General features: G+C 36.1%; 3 protein-coding genes across 21 annotated transcripts in view; 2 read left to right on the forward strand and 1 right to left on the reverse strand.

The window, feature by feature from the left end:
* The first annotated feature begins 1,045 nt into the window (after positions 1-1,045).
* On the forward strand, positions 1,046-16,818 carry LOC131927632 (X-linked retinitis pigmentosa GTPase regulator). 4 transcript variants are annotated; one of them, XM_059283367.1, is made up of 19 exons: positions 1,046-1,133; positions 1,822-1,947; positions 2,122-2,214; positions 2,323-2,385; positions 2,567-2,722; positions 2,834-2,986; positions 3,403-3,558; positions 4,114-4,266; positions 5,109-5,233; positions 5,646-5,843; positions 6,142-6,304; positions 6,975-7,027; positions 7,355-7,411; positions 8,757-9,116; positions 10,360-10,492; positions 10,799-11,200; positions 13,491-13,549; positions 13,910-14,278; positions 14,571-16,818. In XM_059283367.1, exons 1-19 carry the CDS (start codon positions 1,103-1,105, stop codon positions 14,592-14,594), a joined length of 2,874 nt encoding a protein of 957 aa, XP_059139350.1. In that variant the 5' UTR covers positions 1,046-1,102; the 3' UTR covers positions 14,595-16,818. The 4 variants fall into 4 exon arrangements, with proteins under 4 accessions (XP_059139350.1, XP_059139351.1, XP_059139353.1 ...); XM_059283368.1 differs by lacking the exon at positions 7,355-7,411; XM_059283370.1 differs by lacking the exon at positions 8,757-9,116 and having other exon boundaries at positions 14,571-16,817.
* A 492-nt stretch (positions 16,819-17,310) lies between these two features.
* Positions 17,311-23,558, reverse strand: LOC131927636 (transmembrane protein 242). Of its 6 annotated transcripts, none has more exons than XM_059283390.1 (5): positions 23,404-23,558; positions 22,869-23,011; positions 18,718-18,818; positions 18,472-18,609; positions 17,311-17,638 (listed from the first exon to the last, which is right to left on the reverse strand). In XM_059283390.1, exons 2-5 carry the CDS (start codon positions 22,933-22,935, stop codon positions 17,486-17,488), a joined length of 459 nt encoding a protein of 152 aa, XP_059139373.1. In that variant the 5' UTR covers positions 22,936-23,011; positions 23,404-23,558; the 3' UTR covers positions 17,311-17,485. The 6 variants fall into 6 exon arrangements, with proteins under 6 accessions (XP_059139373.1, XP_059139371.1, XP_059139369.1 ...); XM_059283388.1 differs by having other exon boundaries at positions 22,869-23,046; XM_059283386.1 differs by having other exon boundaries at positions 22,869-23,182.
* Positions 21,860-25,316, forward strand: part of LOC131927633 (palmitoyltransferase ZDHHC14) — a 38,033-nt gene continuing 34,576 nt past the window's right edge. For 2 of the 11 annotated variants that reach the window (XM_059283380.1, XM_059283381.1), the window contains exons 1-2: positions 21,862-22,164; positions 24,003-24,214. In XM_059283380.1, coding sequence (XP_059139363.1) covers positions 22,147-22,164; positions 24,003-24,214 — 230 coding nt within the window. In that variant the 5' untranslated portion in view covers positions 21,862-22,146. Of the gene's footprint in view, positions 22,165-23,764; positions 23,920-24,002; positions 24,215-25,316 lie in introns of those variants that run through there. The other 9 variants (XM_059283373.1, XM_059283376.1, XM_059283372.1 and 6 more) reach the window with 8 other exon arrangements.

Below are 25,316 nucleotides of genomic sequence, written 5' to 3' on the forward strand. Positions count from 1 at the left end.
GCGGCCCCTAATGGTGTCACCCTCCCCCTTTTTTCACTATAAATTTTGCACTTGTTTGCACCTCCCCCCCCCCCCCCCCCCACACACACATACACCCCCCAGTAAAAGCTTTAAAGTGTTAACATTTAATACTAATAAGGTTTATCTATAGTTGGCTGTAAGTACAGCTGGGTGTAACATTGTTTTTCTATAGTTTGCATGTTTACGTCATGGTCTCACCCCTTCACCCCCCCCCCCCCCCCTTGTCGGGATCATAAATTTGTATTTAAAATACTTTTTAACTCTAATTAATCATTCATTTACTTGGTAAATAAGTAAAAAATGAATTCTATATATATATTGCATTTTTTTGTTTGTTTTGGTGTCACCCCCTAAATGATGTCAGCCTTGTACTATTTATTTTCTTAACTTTTGCTGTAAGGGGTCGTCCATAAATGTCGTCACACTCGGAGGGGGGTCCATAATTTTGTGACGGTGTGTGATGAGGGGGAGGGGTTCAGATGTTGCGATGTCACACTTTTGCATTATAAAAAAAGCAATGTTAGAAAACGACTTTTAGACGTTGTTTTGCGTTTTAGGAAACTGTTTTAATAAATTGCAATAGGAATTGATTAAAATACTCTATTTTGACAGAGTTCAGACAAGATTTTGGAAAAATATCGATGTTTTAAGAAAAATTCAACTGCAATTTTGAGGGGGGGGGGGGTTGTAGGCTGAGGTGTGACGTCATTTTAGGGGGGGGGTGGCGTTTTGTGACGATGTGTGACGGAGGGGAGGGGGGAGGTAAAAATCGTCAAAAAAAAGCTTGACGTCATTTATGGATGACCCCCTAATTCAATATTGCGGCTTGAAATTAGCTATCAATTCTTATGTTTCTACCCCTTTAGGTCTAAATTAATACAACAGAAGCGTCTTTATTGTTATTTAGTTGAATTAAGAAAAGAAAGCTACTTGAAAGTACTTGAAACAGTAAGGTGGTTGGGTTACGAAATAAACTATTTCATATCAAGTCCAGTGAAAACGAAAACTTTTGGTTATTATTGCGGTTAAAATCGATAACTTGCATTGTTGTCAAAAGTTGTTTAGGATACCATGATCCAAAATGGCTGCCACCGAGGACTCTGAAATTCCAGGTATATTTGCATTCTACTTTATTAAGCATATGCATTACATTCGCTTCGAAACCCTATTTAAGAAAGTATTTTAAATTACAAGATGGCATTTAAAATTCATTTCATTTTACAATTTAATGTTTGATGCAGATTTTATATTGCAATAGATTCTAAATAAAAACCGAGAGTGAATCTCCCGCGTTTGGCAAACAAGTTCTTGAGTTGTTTACCTGTCGTGTGCAGTAGTTCTATTCTAGATCTAGATCTAGATAGAATCTAGATAAGATAGCTCTATTCTAGATCTAGGTAGATCTAGATTCTAGATCTTGTAAGAATCAGTGATCACTAGGTTAGATCTAGATCTCTAGAGTCTAGTTATTTTTTTTCTGATTAGATCTAGATCTAGATATCTAGATCTAGATTCTATGGGCCTAGACTAGTAGTTATCTAGATCTAGAATCTAGATTAGATTCTAGATCTAGTAGTAGATCTAGTAGTAGTTATTAAATTATTAATTATTTAATAATTATTGGGCTAATAAGTGCATTGAAATTAAAGATTTATATTACTTTGCAGCCTAACTTAGACTATATAATCTGTTTTAAAGAGGTAAAGCTTTAATTTACTTTAAAAATATCTTTATAAAAGTATCTAGCCTACTTTATATTATATAGTAATGTAATCTTTTTTTATCATCCATACATAACAGAGACCGGGGCTGTCTTCACATTTGGAAAGAGCAAATTTGCAGACAACATACCAAATAAATTCTGGGTTAAAAATGACAGAGTTCATCAGATTGCCTGCGGAGATGAACATACAGGTCTTATTGCTGGTAATGAACAATTTTTAAAAATTCTTTATCTATTTTTTAACATTGTTATTTCTGAAGTCTATTTATAAGATTACAAACTCCATCGTTACAGGCTATTTTTTCAAAACAAACTAATTTTCAATATATTATTATTATTTTTGCCCCCAGTTTTTAACTTTTGATCTCTTTGAACAGAATCAGGCAGAGTGTTCATGTTTGGACCAAATGACTGGGGACAACTTGGGCTAGATGATAACAAGGGTGTAAACAAACCTAGTTGTGTCAAGTGTAAGTTGTTTTTGATTTGCAACTAAACAAAAATTGAACACGTAATAATTAGTCTTATGTTTACAAAATATAATTCAAAATTTATTTAATACATGGATATTTTCTCAGCACTGAAGCATGAAACAGCAAAGCTTATTGCATGTGGGAGGAGTCATACACTTGTAGCAACAGGTACATATTTTAAATGTGCATTTGTATGCTATATGGAGTATACAATAAATTGTTTTTGTTTTTTTTTTGTTGTTTTTTTAAGTTCTTCGTATTTTTATCAATGAATGAGTATTTTAAAAGTAAAATAAAAAATCAGTTATTTTGCTATTCATTTAATGTAATAGTTTTGGTTTGGTTTCAGAATCTGGTCATATTTACTCATTCGGGAGCAACTCTGATGGACAGCTGGGCTATGAAGGTGTAACAGACCAGTACCTACCAAAACAAATTGAATCACTTAGGCCCACTAAATATAAGATACTCTCAGCAGGAGCTGATAACTCTGTTGCACTGACAGGTAATGCCAAGAGTTTTTGTTTTTATCTTTGTATTCTTGTGAAAAATTTAAGTTCCCTTGATATATCGTTTACTGGTTCAGCTTGATATTTTTAAAAATCTTGTATTACAGAGGATGGCAAGGTTTACGTATGGGGAGGCAATGAGGAAGGAAAGCTGGGTTTGGGCGAGGATATAGAGATAGCCCACCAACCAATGCTGCTGCAGCTGGATAGACCAGTTGTTTGTGTGGCATGTGGCTACTACCACACTGCTCTAGTCACTGGTCAGTCTGTCATCATTGCCAGATTTTCTTTGTATTTGTTTTACAACTCCATTTCTTTAATCTAGCTCTACCTATGTAATTTTCTATAATTTTATTGAACATTTTAAATTATTTAGCATTATTGAAATTTGTTCTGTCCCTTGAGGCAAAAATAATAATTGTAGTTATAAATTAAAACAAGGCCTTATGAAGGTGTTAAACATAATAATTCTTAATTTCAAAAGGCTGTGAGCCTAAATCTCTTATATTACCACTATTGGTACATCCACTCATAACAAATAACTAACCCTGCACTCTAAGCCTAAACTCGAGGGTTAAAATAAAATAGTACTATCATTGATACCAACTATAGCTATATTTGATCTATAAGAACCCCATTAAGAGCTTAATATACTTAAGAATTTTTTAAACTTTAGATGATGGAAAGTTGTATACCATGGGGGAAGCAGATGGGGGGAAACTTGGACTGCCAGAGGATTTAGACGACACCAAAGTGCCACAGGAGGTCACGGCCATAGCTGAGCCAGTGAAATGGGTTGCATGTGGCAGTTCACACACAGTGGCACTTACAGGTTGAGCGGTCTTTTTCAATTTTAGTTGCTGTTGCGTCTTAATCAACAATTCATTAAGTTTTAACTTGTGTATCTTAATCAACAATTTATTCAGTTTCTGTGTCTTAATCAAAGACTTATTCTAATTTAGATGGTGTATCTTAATCAACAACTCATTCTGTTTTAACTGGTGTATTCTTAATACAACTTCCATTCTTAATCAGACTCATTCAGATTTCACATTTCTTTTATGTACTCAAAGACACATTCACTATCAACAAATATTCTCTGACACCCCATGTCAGCCAAAACAGCAACTGTATAAAAACAAAAAGCTCACTGGGTAACACTAGTGATGTTTATTAGTAAAATTAAACAGAAAAATCTGACTTAAAAAAAAAATTTAAAAAGCACCATGGTGAAGAAATTTTAGCATTGTTAAAATGACCACATGGGGGAAAAAAATGATCTCTTAACTACATTTGATCACGCCATTACTGGTTTTTCCTGTGAGGCAATGAATAAAATATAACATCACATTGAAGTTATCACACCTGTTATACTTTGTTTATGTAGAGTCAGGTAAATGTTATGTGTTTGGTGAGGGTGAGAGTGGTCAGCTTGGCCTCGGGACGGACGTTATGTCTCTGTCAACACCAACCCACCTGAAGCTGCCATTTAAAGTCTCCAGAGTCTACTGTGGCCAGGCCTTCACTGCCTTGATATCAGGTTACAGCTGTTTAAGTTTAATTATGTCTTGTGAACTTGAGATTAATGTCAGGTTATTGTTGAGTATGATGAATACGTTTTTAAAAGTTGTTGGATAATTTGTGTCAGCATGCAATGCCGCTGTTAGATTACACTGCAATTGAATGTTAAGTAGTGTTTTAAAAAGCTGTTGGGTGCTGCCATAACATTAGTCTGTGTCATGACGTTGATTTATCAAGACTTGGGACTGTGTCAATGCCACCTTATTATCTTTTCTTCAGTTTAACTTAGCCGATGTTAAGTGCTGGGTTGGTTGGGGGGGGGGGGGGGGGGGTGAAGAATATTTGGCTTTAAGCCAAAATTGGAATCCAGAATAACAGATTAATAGCCTTATACAGTACACCTTAACTATGTGTAATGGTTGAGTGTGTGTCTCTTAACCTTTTTGGAGGTACCGAACTCCACCATTTTCATATGGACATTATCAAACCCTTCTTAATGGTTTTATCATCTCCCACTGGCGAAATCCACTCGTGAAACATATGAGTCAGGTGTGTGTTTTGACCCCCTGCAGAACCCCCAAGATTGATTCACCAAACCCATGGGGTTCAATTGAACTCAGGATGAGAACCACTGGTTTAGTTGTTGTCTTTTCTGTAAATGTAGCAGTGTCAATTACAATCTGTACAAGAAACAATGTGGTTTTGTTTAAAAAGCTACTCACATCATGTTAAACATTTATTAGATTAATATTATAGTATAGTTTTGGGGTCAGAAAAAAGTAATTTCCAAAGTGATTAAGAAAATGTTTTAATATATTCTTCCATATCATCATTAATTACACCATTGTTGTCTTTATCCAGAAAAAGGACAGTTGTATACATTTGGTGATGGTCGACATGGAAAGTTAGCCCATGGCAACGACCAGTTCTCCAACCAGTACAAGCCTTATCATTGTAAAAGATTTTCTCATTTCAATGTTAAAAAGGTAGTTTTATTTTCGAGTATTCATTTCAAATTAATTGTTTTTTATATATTTTGTTTAAATTATTTAACTTCATATGTATTGTAGTTTTGGTAAAAAAGAAATCCTTTTGGATTTGGCAGTCTGTTTCTTTGGCTTCTGCGTATAAAAGGATAGTGTATTCAGCTTTTTGCCCAGCTTCCTTTACTTTTCCTAACATTAATCCGGTCCCCATTAGAGCTGGATCGACTCATAGAAGTCCAAATTAATTAGGGTACATACACACACAAAAATCTCTACCCTTGTCTTGCATCAATGCTGGCTAAAATATCTTGATAGGATACGTTAGTAACTCTACCAGCAAGAACCTTTTCATTAAAATTGAAGTGTTGCTAGGGAAGTGTTTGTAAACAAAAAGTGTTGACCTTTACTTTAGGTTGCGTGTGGTGGGTGTCACATGATAGTCACAGCCCAACCAAAAGCACACAGACACAATGTGGAGAGCGATGAGGAAGTGGATGAAATGAAAACGCTAGCAGAAACGGCGCTGCTGGACTCTTTGAATATGACCACAGGCTCTCCCACCTTGTCCAGGTCTCTCTCCGCAAGAGAGAAACGCAGGAACGAAGTTACTGTAAGTATTTCAGTTGTGTGTTTTAAAAATATTCTATGTTTTAGTTTTAGATGTTAAAGGTGACTAGACACATTTGTTTTTACTTCACTACTTGGTTTGTAAATGTGTTTGGTTTAAAACTTCAACTACAATGTGTTTCTTCATTTTATTATTATCTGTTTCAACCAATTAAAAATTATACATATAACTGAATCTTAGATTCTATTCTTATCAAATAATTAAATTAACCCCAATATGTTAAAATTAACAGTAATGAGCATTAATGGACTTGTGTTAATTCTTGACTAAATGTTCCTAGAGATCCTTGTCCACACTAAACCAGACCCTACCTGTCCTGACATCCAAACGAGGCATCCACTCCCTTAGTGCCACCATGCCTGCCATTAAACCCAACCATTCAAAAGCCAATGGCGATCTACTCCATGCAACCATAGTACCAAAGAGCAGGTCGTTGCCTCGAGGTGAGCATTACTTTCAGTACTTCAATAGCGGCTTCATTTAATGTAAAGATTCCTCCTTAGACCTAGTGGTACATTGGGCAAATGAAATAGAGCTCATATGTTTTTTGACCTTGGCATATGAAGGGATAGTTTGGTCTACACTATGTCCAACCGCCTTTACTTTTCCTAATGTAAGTTAGGTACCCATCAGAGTTGGGTGGAGTCAAGGACGTTCTACTGACTTGAACCCAGAATTAAGACTTGAACCCAGAATTAAAACTCAAGACTTTGGGGTTAGCAGTCAAGCGCTCTAGTCCTAGGCCACACCATCCCACAGTGGCTTATTTAGTATAGTGGCTTGTATAAGTATTTTGCAGCAAGATAAGTGGTTGGATTTCCCACTGAGGACCAGCTAGAGAGTCATGGTGAGCACTGTAAAGAACAAAATGGCTGCATGCAACTGATGGGATTGATGGCATATTCACCGCCCTGCCACAACATCACATATGAAAATTGGACAAAATTTAGTATTTGAGACACTTGGGGAGTAGCCTTGTGCCCTGAATCCACTGAAAGCACGACACTACTTTGCAGTACATATATTTTTACCGGTATTTTGTTAGTGGCTTGTTTACAGTAGTGTCAGTTTTAATTAATCTTACTCTAATCCTGTACCGCTTTGTTTCCACAGGTAAGACACTGGATATAGACCATGTTGTGGAACCAGAGAGTGCACATCACAAGGTAATTGAAATTTTTAAACCATTTGTTGAACTCAGTTTGATTTAGTTTTGGCTAGTGAATAACTAGGACTGTAGGCTAGGACAGACTCGAATGTTTTCTTTTTTTATTTTGCTCATCTTTTCTAAAACAAATTAAATTATGCTAGAATTTTTAAAAATATTTATTTTGGATGCTCTTTTTCAAAATTAGTTACCTTTAATTCATTTTAGTTGATACTTTTTATTTTATTTTTGTTCATCTTTATGAAAACTTAAAATTCTAGAGTCTCAATCTGTTAATAAGTTGTTCTGTTGTAATTCCACCTATTCTGCTACTTGTTAATCTTAGACTCAGGAGAACCACCTTCCAGTACCCATCCCAAGGAAAACATCTCTGCCAGCGCAGGTAGAAGCCATGATGTATTTCGCTGCTTGCCCATGTTCTAAACTCTTGCAGCTTAACTGCTAGTTAACTCTGGCATATGTTGTTCTGTAATGTCTGCGTGTCTGTCTGTCTGTCTGTCAGCAGAACTGTGCTGGTATTCCAGCAACTTATGCATCTTCTACTTCCTCCATGCATGTCGAGGCTCTGTCTTTTTAAAAAAAAAATTTAACAGCAGTTTACTAATTTGTTAACAAATTATTGGTCATTACAGTTTTACTAATTAGTTAATTAATATCTTAATCACAGTACAATTACACCATCTGCCATTTAATTTATTGCTGTGATGCAAATGTTTTTAACTATGTTCTACCTTATATATTTTGAGGTCATTTTTGGTTTAAAATTATTTCAGAACAGATGTTAAATAATTTGACCACAATAGATCCTTTAATGTTTAGCAACTGGCTGCTCGGATTAATTCACTAAAACTGACATTTTCATTAAACTTTGCTCATATTAAATGTGAAAGATTTTTTTCCTTGATAATATTTCCCAGAAGTACATTTGTTTTTGAAAATTTTCCGTTTCCAGATACTCATTGTTATAAATTTTTACCATTTTATGTCGTTCTATAAATCTTCAGTAAGTCATTCTATAAACATTCAGCACATTGCCCTTGTAAACTTTCACATACTGAACCTCATTGTGACACTCACTAGTCCTAAATAAACACAATGTACACTATTACTTTTTTTTTCTGTTATTTTTAATGTTTGAACCTGCATAGAAATATAACCAACACTTAATCTCTACTCTACTATCAGTAAGTGATGACAAACAGTTATAATCATGCATGATGCTTAGATCTTCTCCCTTTCTTTATCAAAGCATTGACTTGATCATCTGTTGGTTAAAGTTTCTATTAAGAAAACTTAAAATTAACAGTGAATCCAATAAGCTAAGACGTTAAAATTGGATTTGTTTTATCGGTGCTATTGATCTATAACTTTTATATTGTTGTTAGAATATTATTTTTTATTATACTTCTACTATATACATGTATATATTTTCTACTGATATATAGAACTAACTTGTACTCAAATATATCTTTGATGCAAAAAAAGTATTAGTTAGTATCCATAATATTTAAAAACATTTACTTTGGTTGTATACATGTATTATATATACATATATATTATCAAATATATCTGTATTAAATAAATATTTTGACAAAGAATTCTAAATCATGTATCTATATAATTTTTCCTTTTTTCCCTAGTACTGTTGGATTTGCATGCCTTTTCTTCTGCATATCCTAGCATGAGATATTCTTGTAGACTAGTCTTTTAACTTCCATGGGTTTCAGGGTCAGGCGGATAATAGTGATGATGGCAGTGAGGGAGATGATGAAGGCAGCGATGAGGGGCAGCACAGTGTAGGGCATCATGGCCCAAAGCAGGTTCTAGAGGAGGCTGAGGAGAAGCTAGAGGCTGATGAAGATGTCATGGCATTGACTGCGGAGCTGCAGAGTAAAATTGATGAAGGGTCCTCTGAGGAGGAGCCGTTGGATGAAGTTGATGAGAGGAGCGCTGGCCAGGATTTGCCAGAAAGTATAACCAATTCCGTGGAGGCTGGAATTCATGTAGAGAAAGTTCAGGAAGAGATGAGTAGTAAAGATGAGATAACTCCAACAGGAAAGGAGATAAAGGAGTCGCCAGTGCTTGGTGTAAGAGAGTTCAGAGTTGTTGCTGTTGGTTTTTTTTTTTCCATGCTTTGTTTGACCCACCAATCTTTTATTTTGTGTTCCTTTCATTTCACTGCAGTTTTATTTGATATCTGTTGCAAGAATTTAACATTGGTTTCCTGTGTTTATATCCTGTGTGTATATTTCATATCTAACAAAACCACTGATGTTAATTAACATACTTGTAATATATAGTAATTTTAAAAATCTAAATGTTCCAAACAAATTAATTGATACTCACAGAGAACTTGATGTGCCTTAATTTTGCTAGTTAAATTATTACACAGTGCTATATATCTAAGTAGTTGCAATTACAATATAAATTGCTTTCACACAAAATATTGTATCTTTAATTTTAAAACTGACCAATTCCATAAATTAAATGTACTTTTCTACATTACCTGTTTTTGAAAATATAATTATTTTTGCTTGGTGTTATGCTTTCTGCTTATTTTTGCTGTTTAACCAAAATACTGCTTCTAAAAATATTTTGATTTATTTCTCTCTTAATTCTCTCAAAACTTTCCACCTTAAATAAGTGGGGAACAAGATCTCTGGTTCTTAATAATATTAAAATAGTTCATATTTAGACACTTATTATTAAGGATACATGTTCAGAGCTTTTTTTTTTTATTTACACCCACTCACTCTAGATTTTATTCTTGTGACTGTATTTACAAATGTGTTTCATGTTCTATATTTAGCCTTTAGCTGCACTCAGAATATTAAAAAAAAAACTTAAGTCAGTAACTTTAAATTTGAATTGTAAGATTACTTATTGCCTGCCCTTTTTAATCTGAATATAGTGACCACCATAGTAATCTATATTTTATTGACATTTTTAATTATATAGGCTACTCCACTCTTTTCCCCATGGTCACTATTCTCCAAAAATGAATTACACAAAATGATATCCATTGTACAATTAGCATTAACAGCTGATGTTTGTATAATAGTAGCCAAAAGTAACTTTGGATAATTGTTGGGTTGTTGCACTTCACATAGATGTCTTATTGTTATCGAAACATCATACATCTTAATTGATTTACAATTTTAAAAAATGTTTTGTAGTTTCTTAGGAACAAGCTCTTAATTAAATAATTTCTTGTTAAAATATGCATCATTTCCTGTATATTATTAGGAAAAAATATTAAACTTTACTACACCTACTTAGTTTTTTTAATGACTACCTAATTTTTGCATGCAATTGTTCTTTTTGTATCAGAAAAAAAATCCACTGCCTCTACCTAGAAAAAAGCAGGAAAAAACAGAGGATGATGAAGAGGAGGAGGACGACGAAGAAGAAACAGAAGAGGATGAAGAAGTCAACGAAGAAGAAGAAAACAGTAAAAAAAAGAGTAAGATTATCTTCTGACAATGAAATATTAATGGAGGTAACATACGGTTTTGGATGGCTTAGTAGAGTACACAAAAGCTAGCCCTCATTACTGTGTGTTGGGAAATGATAAGTCGTGATGGATTTTAAGGATACCAGCCATCAGTTGGAGAAGGTTAAAGGGCGTAGTGCTGATGGCACAATCTTTTCATTTGCAAAAGCCAATAGAAACAGGAACTACATTTTTTTAAACCATGTGATGCATGTAAACCTCTAACGGAGGTGATGCATTTCCTGCTAATTTTATCGTACCTTTTATTTTTTCCAGATAAGAAGAACAAAAAAGAAAAGGGGGAGAAAAAGAAAAAAGATGGTAAAGAGGATGAAAAAGATAAAAAGAAAAAAGATGGGGAAGAAAATGAAAAAGACAAAAAGAAAAAGGATAAAAAAGATAAAAAGAAAAAAGATGATGATGACGTTAAAGATGATAAGAAAAAAGACGGCAAAGAAGATAAGAAAATTGATGATGATGATGAAGAAGATATAAAAGATAAAAAGAAGAAAGATGGCAAAGAGGATAAAAAGAAAAAAGAGGATGAAGAAAGTGTCAAAGATAAAAAGAAAAAAGATGGCAAGGAAGATAAAAAAGAGGATGAAGATACAAAAGATAAAAAAAAAAAGGATGAGAAGGAACCTAAAGATAAGAAAAAAGACAAAAAATCAAAAAAAGGTACATCCTATTAGATATCTGCTACACCTGGTCTCTTTCATGGTATTGGGGATGGCGTGGCCTACCCGTAGAGAGCTAGACTGCTAACCTGAAAGTCTTGAGTTCAAATCTGGGTTCAAATCAGTAGAATGTTCCTGAGGCCACCCACATCTGATGGGTAAATTACTCACATTAAGGAAACAGGTGGCTGACCACATTATCCCCCTCTATGCCAAGGTAGTTAATACTGATGAACTCTACTTCATCTGCCACATGTGTCTTGGGCACAAACGGGAAAAGATGATGATGATGATTCATGGTGTCAATAAAAAAAAATACCTGGCCTCGTTCATGGTGTGAGTCAGCGAACATGACCACATTCATGGTGTGAGTCAGTGAACATAACCACATTCATGGTGTGAGTCAGTGAACATAACCACATTCATGGTGTGAGTCAGTGGTTGAGTCAGTGAACATGACCACATTCATGGTGTGAGTCAGTGGTTGAGTCAGCGAACATGACCACATTCATGGTGTGAGTCAGTGAACATAACCACATTCATGGTGTGAGTCAGTGGTTGAGTCAGTGAACATGACCACATTCATGGTGTGAGTCAGTGGTTGAGTCAGTGAACATGACCACATTCATGGTGTGAGTCAGTGAACATGACCACATTCATGGTGTGAGTCAGCGAACATGACCACATTCATGGTGTGAGTCAGTGGTTGAGTCAGTGAACATGACCACATTCATGGTGTGAGTCAGTGAACATGACCACATTCATGGTGTGAGTCAGTGAACATGACCACATTCATGGTGTGAGTCAGTGAACATGACCACATTCATTATGTGAGTCAGTGAACATGACAACATTCATTATGTGAGTCAGTGAACATAACCACATTCATAGTGTGAGTCAGTGAACATAACCACATTCATAGTGTGAGTCAGTGAACATAACCACATTCATGGTGTGAGTCAGTGAACATGACCACATTCATGGTGTGAGTCAGTGAACATGACCACATTCATGGTGTGAGTCAGTGAACATGACCACATTCATGGTGTGAGTCAGTGAACATGACCACATTCATGGTGTGAGTCAGTGAACATGACCACATTCATGGTGTGAACATAACCACATTCATGGTGTGAGTCAGTGAACATGACCACATTCATGGTGTGAACATAACCACATTCATGGTGTGAGTCAGTGAACATGACCACATTCATGGTGTGAACATAACCACATTCATGGTGTGAGTCAGTGAACATAACCACATTCATGGTGTGAGTCAGTGGTTGAGTCAGTGAACATGACCACATTCATGGTGTGAGTCAGTGGTTGAGTCAGTGAACATGACCACATTCATGGTGTGAGTCAGTGAACATGACCACATTCATGGTGTGAGTCAGCGAACATGACCACATTCATGGTGTGAGTCAGTGGTTGAGTCAGTGAACATGACCACATTCATGGTGTGAGTCAGTGAACATGACCACATTCATGGTGTGAGTCAGTGAACATGACCACATTCATGGTGTGAGTCAGTGAACATGACCACATTCATTATGTGAGTCAGTGAACATGACAACATTCATTATGTGAGTCAGTGAACATAACCACATTCATAGTGTGAGTCAGTGAACATAACCACATTCATAGTGTGAGTCAGTGAACATAACCACATTCATGGTGTGAGTCAGTGAACATGACCACATTCATGGTGTGAGTCAGTGAACATGACCACATTCATGGTGTGAGTCAGTGAACATGACCACATTCATGGTGTGAGTCAGTGAACATGACCACATTCATGGTGTGAGTCAGTGAACATGACCACATTCATGGTGTGAACATAACCACATTCATGGTGTGAGTCAGTGAACATGACCACATTCATGGTGTGAACATAACCACATTCATGGTGTGAGTCAGTGAACATGACCACATTCATGGTGTGAACATAACCACATTCATGGTGTGAGTCAGTGAACATGACCACATTCATGGTGTGAACATAACCACATTCATGGTGTGAGTCAGTGAACATGACCACATTCATGATGTGATTCAGTGAACATGACCACATTCATGGTGTGAGTCAGTGAACATGACCACATTCATGGTGTGAGTCAGTGAGCATAACTATATTCATGGTGTGAGTCAGTGAACATGACCACATTCATGGTGTGAGTCAGTGAACATGACCACAATCATGATAAATAATGTTGGATCAGGTTTTTATTTTGTGTCAATAAGGGAAAACAACTGTATACAAATTTACTGTATTTGTTTCTATTTTTCAGACAAAAAGAAGAATGGAGATGAGGATGAAGATGAAGAAGAGGAAGAAAAAGAAGATAAGGTTATTGTTCAAATTTTGTTTTAATTGATATGAAAACATTAGACCTAATTTAGCTTTTGATAACTTCCATTGAAAGGGAGGTTGAAGTGTCTGTTAACACTGTCCTCAATTTTTATTTTAATCCATTTTTTCTAAAGTTTAGTCATTTTCTTAACCCTTATTTGTCATCTGTGTGAATAAAACAATTTTCTTTAAAATAACTAGTTGGTATTTTAGCCTACAATTAAAGTCTAATGTTATCTACTATACAAGGTGTGTATTTAACCATTTCTTATATTGTATTAACTTGGTTAAAAGTGTACAAATTAATGAAGCATATTTGTGTTTATTCAATGTTTTTTTGTTTTGTTTTATTTTTAGAAAAAAGACAAAAAAGGTAAAAAGGAAAAGGAAGACAAAAAGAATAAAAAAGATAAAAACAAAAAAGGTGATAAAGATAAGAAGAAGGAGGATGATGAAGATGAAGAAGATGCTGAGGATGAAGAGAGTAATGACAAATCAAAAAAGAAGGAAAAAGATACCAAGACAGAAGACAATGAAAAGAGTAATGACAAATCAAAAAAGAAGGGAAAAGATGCTAAGATAGAAGAAGATGAAAAAAATAATTCCAAAGTTGACAAAGACAAAACTGATGAAGCCTTAACAAAGTCTGATGAAAAGGGTGACAAAGCAAATGGAAAAGATGAAAATGAAAATGAAAACACACAAGTCCCAGTCACTGCTAAAAAGGTTAGTTTGTACCAGTAAAAGTTAATTTTTCCCAACAGATAGTGTTTTTTTTTAAGAACAATTACGAGCCAGTGTGACCAGTTTTAGCTTTATTTTTTCAATAGTTAATTTATGTCTTTGTAAACCATTATTTTATCAATCATCTGTCACTTGATGTGATGAATTCTTTTTTTTTTCTCACAGCAAGGTGCCAATTTCTATACCAACATTACAATTTATCTCTAAAACACATGAACATTTTTTCTCCTATAGTTGCTAGCAGTAAAAAAATATATTTTATATTCTCTTACAGTCACGTACCTGCAGTATATTGTGATGAGAGCTTCACACTTGCGTAGAGACCAAAACACCTGAGGGTTTGTGCTTCCACCCATGTTTGGCTGGCTGTACATCAATAGACAGACACTCTGACCAGAACCTGAGACTATTCTATATTGTTGAAGTATAAACTTGTGTTTTGTTAGAAATCTCTCAATAGACAGACACCAGGACCTGAGACTATTCTCTATTGTTGATGTTGCAGTATAAACTTGTGTTTTGTTAGAAATCTCTCAATAGACAGACACTCTGACCAGAACCTGAGACTATTCTATATTGTTGCAGTATAAACTTATGTTTTGTTAGAAATCTTTCAATAGACAAGACCTGAGACATTCTTCTGTACTGTTGCTGTATGTTAGAAATATCTGTCCTTAGTTTTGTATGTGTTTTTGTTCCTATATGTTGACATCCTCAACTGGCTGTAAAAAAAACTAGTTTACTATGTCTTATGAGGGAAGATAAAATGTATATACTATACAGAAAAACATACTATATGAAAATGATTACAGATTATAAAAATTTATATTTATCTGACCAAATAGTTGTACATTTCCCAGTGAAAAATTGTTGAATGCTTTTTTGTATTTGACAGAATTTTTATACAAATAATAGAGAAATTAGTTTTGTTATAATCGTCTTTTTGTAAGTAAATTTACATGAATATTAAAATGAGGAAAAGATTGAACTGAATGATAACAAACATTTTTTTTTTCATGGCCATTGTTGGTAATTTAAAGCCAGTTTTAAATGCCATATGGTTGAATTGTAAGAGTGTTTTTTTTCTGAATGTTTTTTAATGGTATGAGTAAAAAGAAAACAATGAAAAAATTATTTTCAACAAGGAATTTTGACACTTTTAAAAAATTCCAGCAGATTATGGTAATTTATTAAATTTAATATCTTATTTAGTATCCCTAAAAGTACCATATTTCCTGCTTTTAGACTAAAGTTATAATTTACTAAACATCTTTGTACAAAAGCTTAATTATCATTACACTTGCAACTGTATTGACAAACCACTTTATGTGTAATACATTCTTCCATGCTTGTTGAAAAAAAAATTCTTTGTGTTTTGCTCTTAAATCAAGTTCAAAGCTTTAAAAAAGGTAAACCATTTATTAGTTATTTATATTACTTTTTAACTAATTTCATAACTTCATAGACAAGTGGTCTAAAATATTTACTTTTATAATATAACATGTAGTACTGCATATACACAAATCTTGGGTTGACTACAGAATTAAAGAAATGTAAATTAGATATATACTGTGAGCCATATTGTAAATATATTTGATGTTTCAAGCTTTGATAGTTGACAAAGGTATTTTTTGGCAATACATTCTACACTATGTTCAGGGAATTTGCTCATGGTAAATATTTCACTAATTAATTCTTCTCAGTTATTAATTAACTTTTAAAATGATTCTATTAAACACAGTAAGGGACACTATTGTGCATTGTAAATTTTTAAAAATTGTCTATTGCCAAAAGATATCAGTTTTTTACCGTCCATTTTACTTGCTTCGTCTGTGATATTGAAGATAATGTTTTACTATTTTTCACAACTATTTGTGTTTGTTGATAATTTTTGTCTACTTGCATTCACATCTTTTAGCTAGAATTAGAAAATACACTATGTAGTGGATCAAAGCCCAAATGCTTTTTTTCAATAAGATCCATTTTGATGAATTGGTTATTTTTATTTAGAAGAATGAAATTAAACTATTTGGTTGATGAACACAAAAAAGCTGAGTAAAATCAGTGTAGGCTAAACAAAAATAAGGCAGAGTCTTGTATTTTACAGCAAATCTGTTGTATGTTTTGTCTCATCAGTTTTTTTTTAGTGGTGCTATCGCAACATCCAGTTAATAAATGGGAAACAAACTGTTGGGCAGCATAATTTATATTACTCTGATTGTTATGTTGTTTGAATCTCTAATGTGTATGTAGAAGAGTATCCTATCTGAAGTTTGTTTGTGATATTCAATTTGTCAAAATGTAAAATGGTTGTGTGGCATCTACTTCAAGGTGCTGACATTCATCTAAGACTTGTTTAAAAGTGTTTGACTGACTGACAACAGGATAAAGCTAATACTGTGTTAACATTTCATTTTATTCACTTTTTTTAATGCTCATATAAACACAGAAACATAGTTGTAATGAATAATCATGTACGATTTAATAAATAATACTGAACAAAGAGAATTGTATCAATTTTGCTATGCTTATTGTATTTAACTGTATCTTCCTAGTTACAAAAAAAATAGGCCCACAGATGTCAAATGGCGAGGTATAGCCACAATTTACACATTGCAACTGTCTTATTATTCAATAACGAAAACACTCTGACAATCATAAAAACACCTGAAATTATTTGTCTATCCTCACTCACACTGTGTCCAACTATTAGAAAAATATAATTAACATAATATTCCTTCTAGACCTATAAGAGAACATAAGTTTGTTAAAATTTTTAGTTCAATAAAATAATTATTTTCCTTCAACTGTTGAGGCAGTGGTTTTCAAAACAATTTAGGCCTGAAATTTTATTATTCACATTTTTTTAACTATTACAGCTATGTTTTTTAATTTATTTTACAAACTTCAAAAAGAATAATAATAATTCATTTATCTCGCTATAAATATTTGCTTAGCAGTTGCATTATTTTATCAACATCAGAAATACAAAAAACAATAAGAAAGTCAATAAATAATTTTCATAAAAGTATTTATTTACAAATATTTACAGATCACAAATTCTAAGAACGAAAAAACAAGACATCCAATAAATATGTACCATACAACTATGGAAAACTAATACAATCACTCATCCTTCTATCTTCATCTTGCTCTCAAATGTTAAATGCAACCCTAAAACAGCAACAACTACGTTGCTTTCTTAGCCTTTTTCTCCTTCTCATCTTCCTCTATTATATAATTAAACAAGTCCCTAATAGTCTTAAAATCACTTCGACCTGGATTGGGTGACTTTGGAATTGTTGGCAGAAATGATCCGACTTTCTGTCTGAATTCAACAAACTGTAGGGAGATCAGGGCAAAAAGTGTGTTATCAATTCAGGTTTTTTAAATCACTTTTCCATGTCTTTTTTAACAATGAATAAAACATGTAGCAATCAAGAAAAACAAAATATTGCATAGGTGTAGAGAAATGCATGATTAATCACAATGTTAGGTTACCAATAGAGGTAAAACACTATAAAAAGCAAAGGCAGGTGGGTTTATAAGTTCAGGAAACTAATAATATCAAGGGAAATAACATAGCTGTACACAAAGCTTACAAAATTTATCATCAAAGTCTTAATACACCACCCTACTTACATCACAGAGTAACATATCCCATTACTTACATAATTTACCCCACTAATTACACCACACACACTACAAACTACACCATGCACCCCCTCCTTACATCACCCCTTACTCCTTTACATTACACCCCCACTCCTTACATCACACACCCCCTACTGCTTACACCACCCCCTACTGCTTACACCACACCCTACTGCTTACACCACACACCCTACTGCTTACACCACACCCTACTGCTTACACCACACACCCTACTGCTTACACCACACCCTACTGCTTACACCACACACCCTACTGCTTACACCACACATCCTACTGCTTACATCACCCCACCACTCCTTACATCACCCCACCACTCCTTACATCACACACACACACCCCACTCCTTACTCATACCCCACACTCCTTATATTACACACCCTACTGCTTACATCACCTTCCCACTCCTCACATCACACTCTACTCCTTACATCACACACACCCCACTCCTTACATCACACACCCTACTCCTTACATCACATTTCACACACCCCAGTACTTACATTGTGCACCCCCATGAGCTTCCAGACAGTAAAACAAAACAAGCTGAACCCAGCCACGGAGTAGAGAGAACCTCTGGCCAAAGCTCGGGTTGCCAGACTGATCCCACTCTCAGGGATCTCTCTGGTGCCATGGATCCCCTGAAACAGTGGGACAACAGAACAAATGTGTATTGTGTACTTAAGAGGGTTACATTGTGAAACAACTATTATAATGCTTAGGCTAGTTAAAAAAAAAAGAGGACCAACCTTAGCGAACATAGCAGGGTCTTGTTTCTTAGCCATGGCCAGTGTCATCCCAAACCCTCCCAATATGGACATGCCAGTCACTGACGTCAGGAAAATTCCAGCTAAACAAATAAAACAATATGGTTGTTAAACACAATCATTTTATGCTGATGGCTTAATATAGACACATTGCTAGTAGAAGCTGTAAGGGCCAAATACACAGACATCAGTGTGTCACTGTGAAGTTTGAAGAGATGCAGCTAGCATAGATGTGTGGACATGGGAACTGTTGCGCAGATCAATTATTGAAGTGATGAGAGGGAGGTTTGTAGTGTAAAAAGGGATACGCTGTGGTGTTTTTTTCTTCTCACCCACTACACTCTAGCCATATCGTTACCAAATTCACATTGCAATCGTACATTCGTCATGGGGTATTAAAACACTGAGCTAGCCCCACTCTACACTCACTGACCATGTGCATTCACATAGACCTAGCCCCACCCTACACTAGCTTAGCCCCACCCTCCACTAGCTTAGCCCCACCCTATATCGACTTAGCTCCATCCTAAACTGACCTAGCCCCACCCTCCACTAGCTTAGCCCCACCCTATATCGACTTAGCTCCATCCTAAACTGACCTAGCCCCACCCTCCACTACCTTAGCCCCACCCTATATCGACTTAGCTCCAACCTATACTGACCATGCCCCACACTACACTGACCTAGCCCCACCCTACACTGACCATATGTAGACCTACTCCCACTAACACTGACCATATGTAGACCTATTCACATACTGACCTAGCCCCACCCTACACTGACCATATGTAGACCTACTCTTACTAACACTGACCATATGTAGACCTATTCACATACTGACCTAGCCCCACCCTACACTGACCATATGTAGACCTACTCACATACTGACCTAGCCCCACCCTACACTGACCATATGTAGACCTACTCTTACTAACACTGACCATATGTAGACCTATTCACATACTGACCTAGCCCCACCCTACACTGACCATATGTAGACCTACTCACATACTGACCTAGCCCCACCCTACACTGACCATATGTAGACCTACTCCCACTAACACTGACCATATGTAGACCTATTCACATACTGACCTAGCCCCACCCTACACTGACCATGTGCATTCACATAGACCTAGCCCCACCCTACGCTAGCTTAGCCCCACCCTCCACTAGCTTAGCCCCACCCTCCACTAGCTTAGCCCCACCCTGTATCGACTTAGCTCCATCCTACACTGACCTAGCCCCATCCTCCACTAGCTTAGCCCCACCCTCCATTAGCTTAGCCCCACCCTATAGCGACTTAGCTTCACCCTATACTGACCATGCCCCACCCTACACTGACCTAGCCCCACCCTACACTGACCATATGTAGACCTACTCACATACTGACGTAGTCCCACCCTACACTGACCATATGTAGACCTACCCACATACCGACCTAGTCCCACCCTTCCCTAAACTGAGCAAATCGATCGCACACGTTGACATCAGCACACATTTTGGCAATACGGTCTCTAAAGCACAACAAAGTCGTAAAACACGGGCCAGTGAAAGATAACTCTTATCTTGTTCCCATACTGCCCCTGCTGTCTTACGTACGCCTAGGCTAACAGAAGCAATGCGGATTGACCAACACTGACCGTACGCCTGAACGGCCACACCGTGATCGCCTGGACAAACTTACCATCAGCAATACGCTAATGGTGGCCGTGGTCAGTGCACTGACGGACGAACAATTCACGAGGATCTAAAATTAGCAAATCAATAGCGGGCACGCGCGGGGCATGATGTACAATATTTTAAGCTCATTAGGGACCTGACATTTTCGACTGCCCCCCGCCCCCCCCCCAAACACGTTGTCATACATTCACATTAATGATCGTCCACCAACCCTGGACACCCCGATCACACTCTGTTCACCTCCCATCATCAGCACCGCGCCAATAAATTGTTGAATGACGTTCTCTGAACCCCGAGGAGAGAGGGGGGGGGGGAGATTTTTTCACATGGGAATTCAACAAGAATAATCCCTTGTTTTCAGCCACGCCACCCAGCAGTGCTCCTCTTTCCCTTAAACGTCCGCGCACAGCGCACAGCCAATTTGTTTTTTTGTTTATCTTTTGCATCATTTTAGGGATCTTGTCGTTCACTACATCGGATAAGTGAGTCACGTAAGTTTCGAATGCTAGTCAGTCAAGCTTTCTTGTCGGTATATTTTAACTAATAGCCAACTGTGTTCTCTTTTATTTACTTTTTATATTTTAAGACCAGATACGAATAAAGAAAAAGATTCTAATTCTAACATGTTCAGAAATTAAGAAAATGTAGATAGTTATCTAGTGTGTACCAGAAAACAAACGGTCCCAACTCCCAACACTAATATCGATTAACGTTTACACCCCCCCCCCCCCAATCACAGGCATGTTTACACTGGGTCCAACTGTATCCTAGAATATCTAGACGTGCAGTAGGCGTCTGCTGGCTGTACACAGACTGGACGAGGCGCGGGACATGTCAATAGGCGGGGTCAGTGCGGACTGCCGTGTGGGACACTACTTGTCTGGGCCACGGCACCTCTAGGACTTGTAGGGATATACAGCCTGTCTGGGCCACGGCACCTCTAGGACTTGTAGGGATATACAGCCTGTCTGGGCCACGGCACCTCTAGGACTTGTAGGGATATACAGCCTGTCTGGGCCACGGCACCTCTAGGACTTGTAGGGATATACAGCCTGTCTGGGCCACGGCACCTCTAGGACTTGTAGGGAGATACAGCCTGTCTGGGCCACGGCACCTCTAGGACTTGCAGGGAGATACAGCCTGTCTGGACCACGAGCAGGGAGATACAGCCTGTCTGGGACACGGCACCTCTAGGACTTGCAGGGAGATACAGCCTGTCTGGACCACGAGCAGGGAGATACAGCCTGTCTGGACCATTTCAGCTCTAGAGCTTGTAGGGAGATACAGCCTGTCTGGATCACAAGCAGGGAGATACAGCCTGTCTGGACCACAAGCAGGGAGATACAGCCTGTCTGGACCACGATTAGGGAGATACAGCCTGTCTGGGCCATTTCAGCTCTACTGGCAGGGTACCACTAGGACTGGCCAGGTACCATTAGACTCATATGTTACCTCCAGGATCTACTCATATTATGCTAGTGAAATATAACATTATTATGTATATACAAGTATTCCACCCAGTCTATGTGCTCAAGTGAAGGTCCAACTACAACTGATCCGTAAACGTACTTTACAAATCCGATGTGACGCCAGGTGAAGACCAGCATAGCGTGACATCATATTTGGGGGGGCCATGTGAAGATCTACCAAGAGCCATGGTGAGAAAGTCAATGCTGGACCAGCAAATTGCTGTGGCAGTAACGAGGACATCGGGCACCTTCTGTCCACATGATGCCAACAAGAAAGGTAACTATCTGTATTTGTAACTATGACTCTCTGTCTAGGGCAAGGTGTTGGGGCGATGGTTGATTCGGAAATTGTACACCTTGCTGAGTTCAGTGTCTGATCATTTTGTGAGAACCAGTCTACGAAAATGTAAGATTTGTGCAAATAGTTGTCAGCCTGTTGATTGGTGCTATGTTATTTTAGTCTAACTTGCTGGGAATGAGTTGCACTTGATTGACCCAGAATTAAACACTGAGCTATAATAAGAGCCTTCAGCTTTTTCCAAATCTACCACTGTGTTCGTGTATTTGACTGCATTTTTTTGTACTAGGAATAAGTTGATTATTGTGATTGTACTTATATAATTAAAATAAGATACACGTATGATTGATTGTTGCCTCCCTCCATAGGCAGTAGAAAAATAATGCATGTGCAATCTAGATCTAGCCATCTTCAAACCTTTTCTGTACAAAAAGTTTTAATTGTAGAGGTCTAAATTTAAGTGTACGTAGCATGATTTTAAGACTAAAAATCATGATGCAATTGCATCTTCACATACATCATCAGTTGTAGCTTATTGATGATTGTTTTTAATTTTTTGGTCAGCCTATGGCTATATAATATAGTATATATATTAGTAACATTAATATAGAGGCCTAGGCCTACTAAAATATGAAGTGCATATGGTGACATAAGATTCTACTTCTACTATACTACTCACGTACCTTTAATTTTAAAGTATTTATCCTCCAAATCTGATGAACCATTCTTATCATTTTCATCAGTGTTCATTTTTAGTGAGAAAGCTGTCAAAAACTTGTATTGTGATCAAATGCTGATGTCTCGCTTTCTTGGTGAATCTTTTATTCTTTAGGTATCAAAAGTCTTAAAGTAATTCTAGATCTAGATCTAAGACAAGTGGCACTAAGTGATTCGTCAATCACACTAATCAATCAGTGCTCACTTTCAAATAGAAAATGTCTGAAAATGAGAAATCTCCCATCTCTTTTTTTAAGATAAGGCAAATCTTTTAGGCCTACTGAAAAGTTTTAATAAAATCGCCTAAAAACTTAGCCTAGTTATTTTATTTTAATTTTTTAGGCGTACATTTTATCATATGATTTTGTACACACCAGTCAGTACCAGTACTACACACTCAGGCCTGTCACTCTCACAGTACACTGTGACTGTGCCTGCCCTGTGACCTGTGTGACACAGTCTTATTCTTAGGAATAAATAAATAATTATTAATAGGCCTACTCTAAGTCTAGATTTTTTATCCTAGTTTATTAAGTTTATGCTTCTACACTTTTAGATATAAATATCTATTTTTTTTTCTTAATCTAGATCTAGACTGTGTAGAATAGTGTAGATCCTAGATCTAAGCACTCGTGTAGATCTATTCGCTGAAATAAACAAACTCGACCTCTCAAATGACCTGGAAGCTAGCTGAATTAAGTTTCGAATAAATATAAACTATTCAACTAGAATATTTCTTTATAAAAAAAACGTTTCATATACATTAATATTTGACCTACTGTGAATATTTTAAGAATAAAATATAGTTAGCACATTGCGAAAATAAATCGCATAATGAGAAGATCGAGTTTCATGGCGCATGCGCAGTGGGGACATAATGATCAACAACAAAGTCTTGGCGACATTTCCTAGTATTAGCAACACAACGTTATAAAGTCCCATTCCTTTAGTCAACGAATTAAATTTTTCAAAATGTGGAGATTTTCTAATAATACATAATAGAGGCAGATGATTACTGTAATGTATTATTTAATTTTAGATGTAGTATTGACTCACAAACTGCGCATTTGTTTAGCTACTAATGAAAGACTATTACACAGCAGTGTCAACGACAGGCTGTCCGAAACCCGGTGACGACCAAGACTCAAGAGGTTCAGATTAAGATGGCCAAAACAGTAAGAAGATGGGAAGTATTTCCTGGTAAAAATAAGTTCTACTGTAATGGGAGGATAATGATGGCAAGACAAGCAGGAGTATTCTATCTTACGTGTGCTCTCATTATCATAACAAGTGGACTTTTTTTCGCCTTCGAGTGAGTACTTTTTGACTCAGGTTTGATCTAGTCTAGATTCTAGATCTAGATCTAGAAGATTTAGAGATCTAGATCTAGAATCTAGTTTTTTAATTTTCCTTACATATTTTAAGAGATCAATTAAGTTAAAATGCAAGTTTTTGAATTAGAAATATACTACTTTTTATAAATGTATCTAGAATTTAATCTCAATCTAGTCTAGATCTGGTTTGTTATCAATTCTAGATCTAGACCTCTAGTTCTAAAATCTAGAAATCTAGATTTCAATTACGACAATTAGGCACTAAGCCTATTTTTTAAATAAATTCTACATTTCTATATCTAAATCTGCTTCGTTTCAACTTCTTAATAAGATCTTGTCCAGAAAAGCCCAGACAAAAAAAAAAAGTTATCCCCCAACACCAAAAAAAAAAATTATTATAAAAAGGATATGGATCTTGGAATCTTGCGCATTTAGTTTTAACCCTAGAGGTGGATAAGTTTTGTTTATGGCTTGTGTTTAAATATTCAAATGTCTAAAAATCAGAAATAGGTCATGGTTGCGTGTGTCCATTAAATTGGAGTGCGCAAAATGTGGTGGGACTTAACTTTTCTCCTATGCACTTTTTGCATTAGTGGCGAGCTTACTGGACAAGATTCAAAACTTAATATATCATAAATCTAGATCTTGAATATAGTACCTGGCCCAGGCTATAGAATTTACTAGTAATAGGCCTAAGTCAGGCTAAGTATAGATTATAGATAGAGGGCAAAACTATATTAAAATAATAAACTGGGGTTTTGTTAGGCCTAATTAAGTTATGTTAATGTCTGATTATTGTTTATAGTCTCATTGCATTTTGTGTGAAGTATTTGTGTATTATGTTGATCTGTCTTATATAGAAATCTGTAAAACCTCTGCTACTACACTAGGTTAGTTTTTTAGGTTATTTATAGTAGAAGCCTGAAAAAATGGTCTAATAAATTACATTACTAATTACTTTTCACAGGTTCATATCTTATATTTTAGTGACATGGTTGTAGTTCTGTCTTTATTATGTGAAGTTATTTCAGGGTAATTGATTGTTTTATTTTATGGTATAACAAAATATCATTCTATGTC

Source organism: Physella acuta, unplaced genomic scaffold, assembly GCF_028476545.2.
Source record: "Physella acuta isolate Inbredline_101_S28 unplaced genomic scaffold, ASM2847654v3 ptg001425l, whole genome shotgun sequence".
Taxonomy (NCBI): domain Eukaryota; kingdom Metazoa; phylum Mollusca; class Gastropoda; family Physidae; genus Physella; species Physella acuta.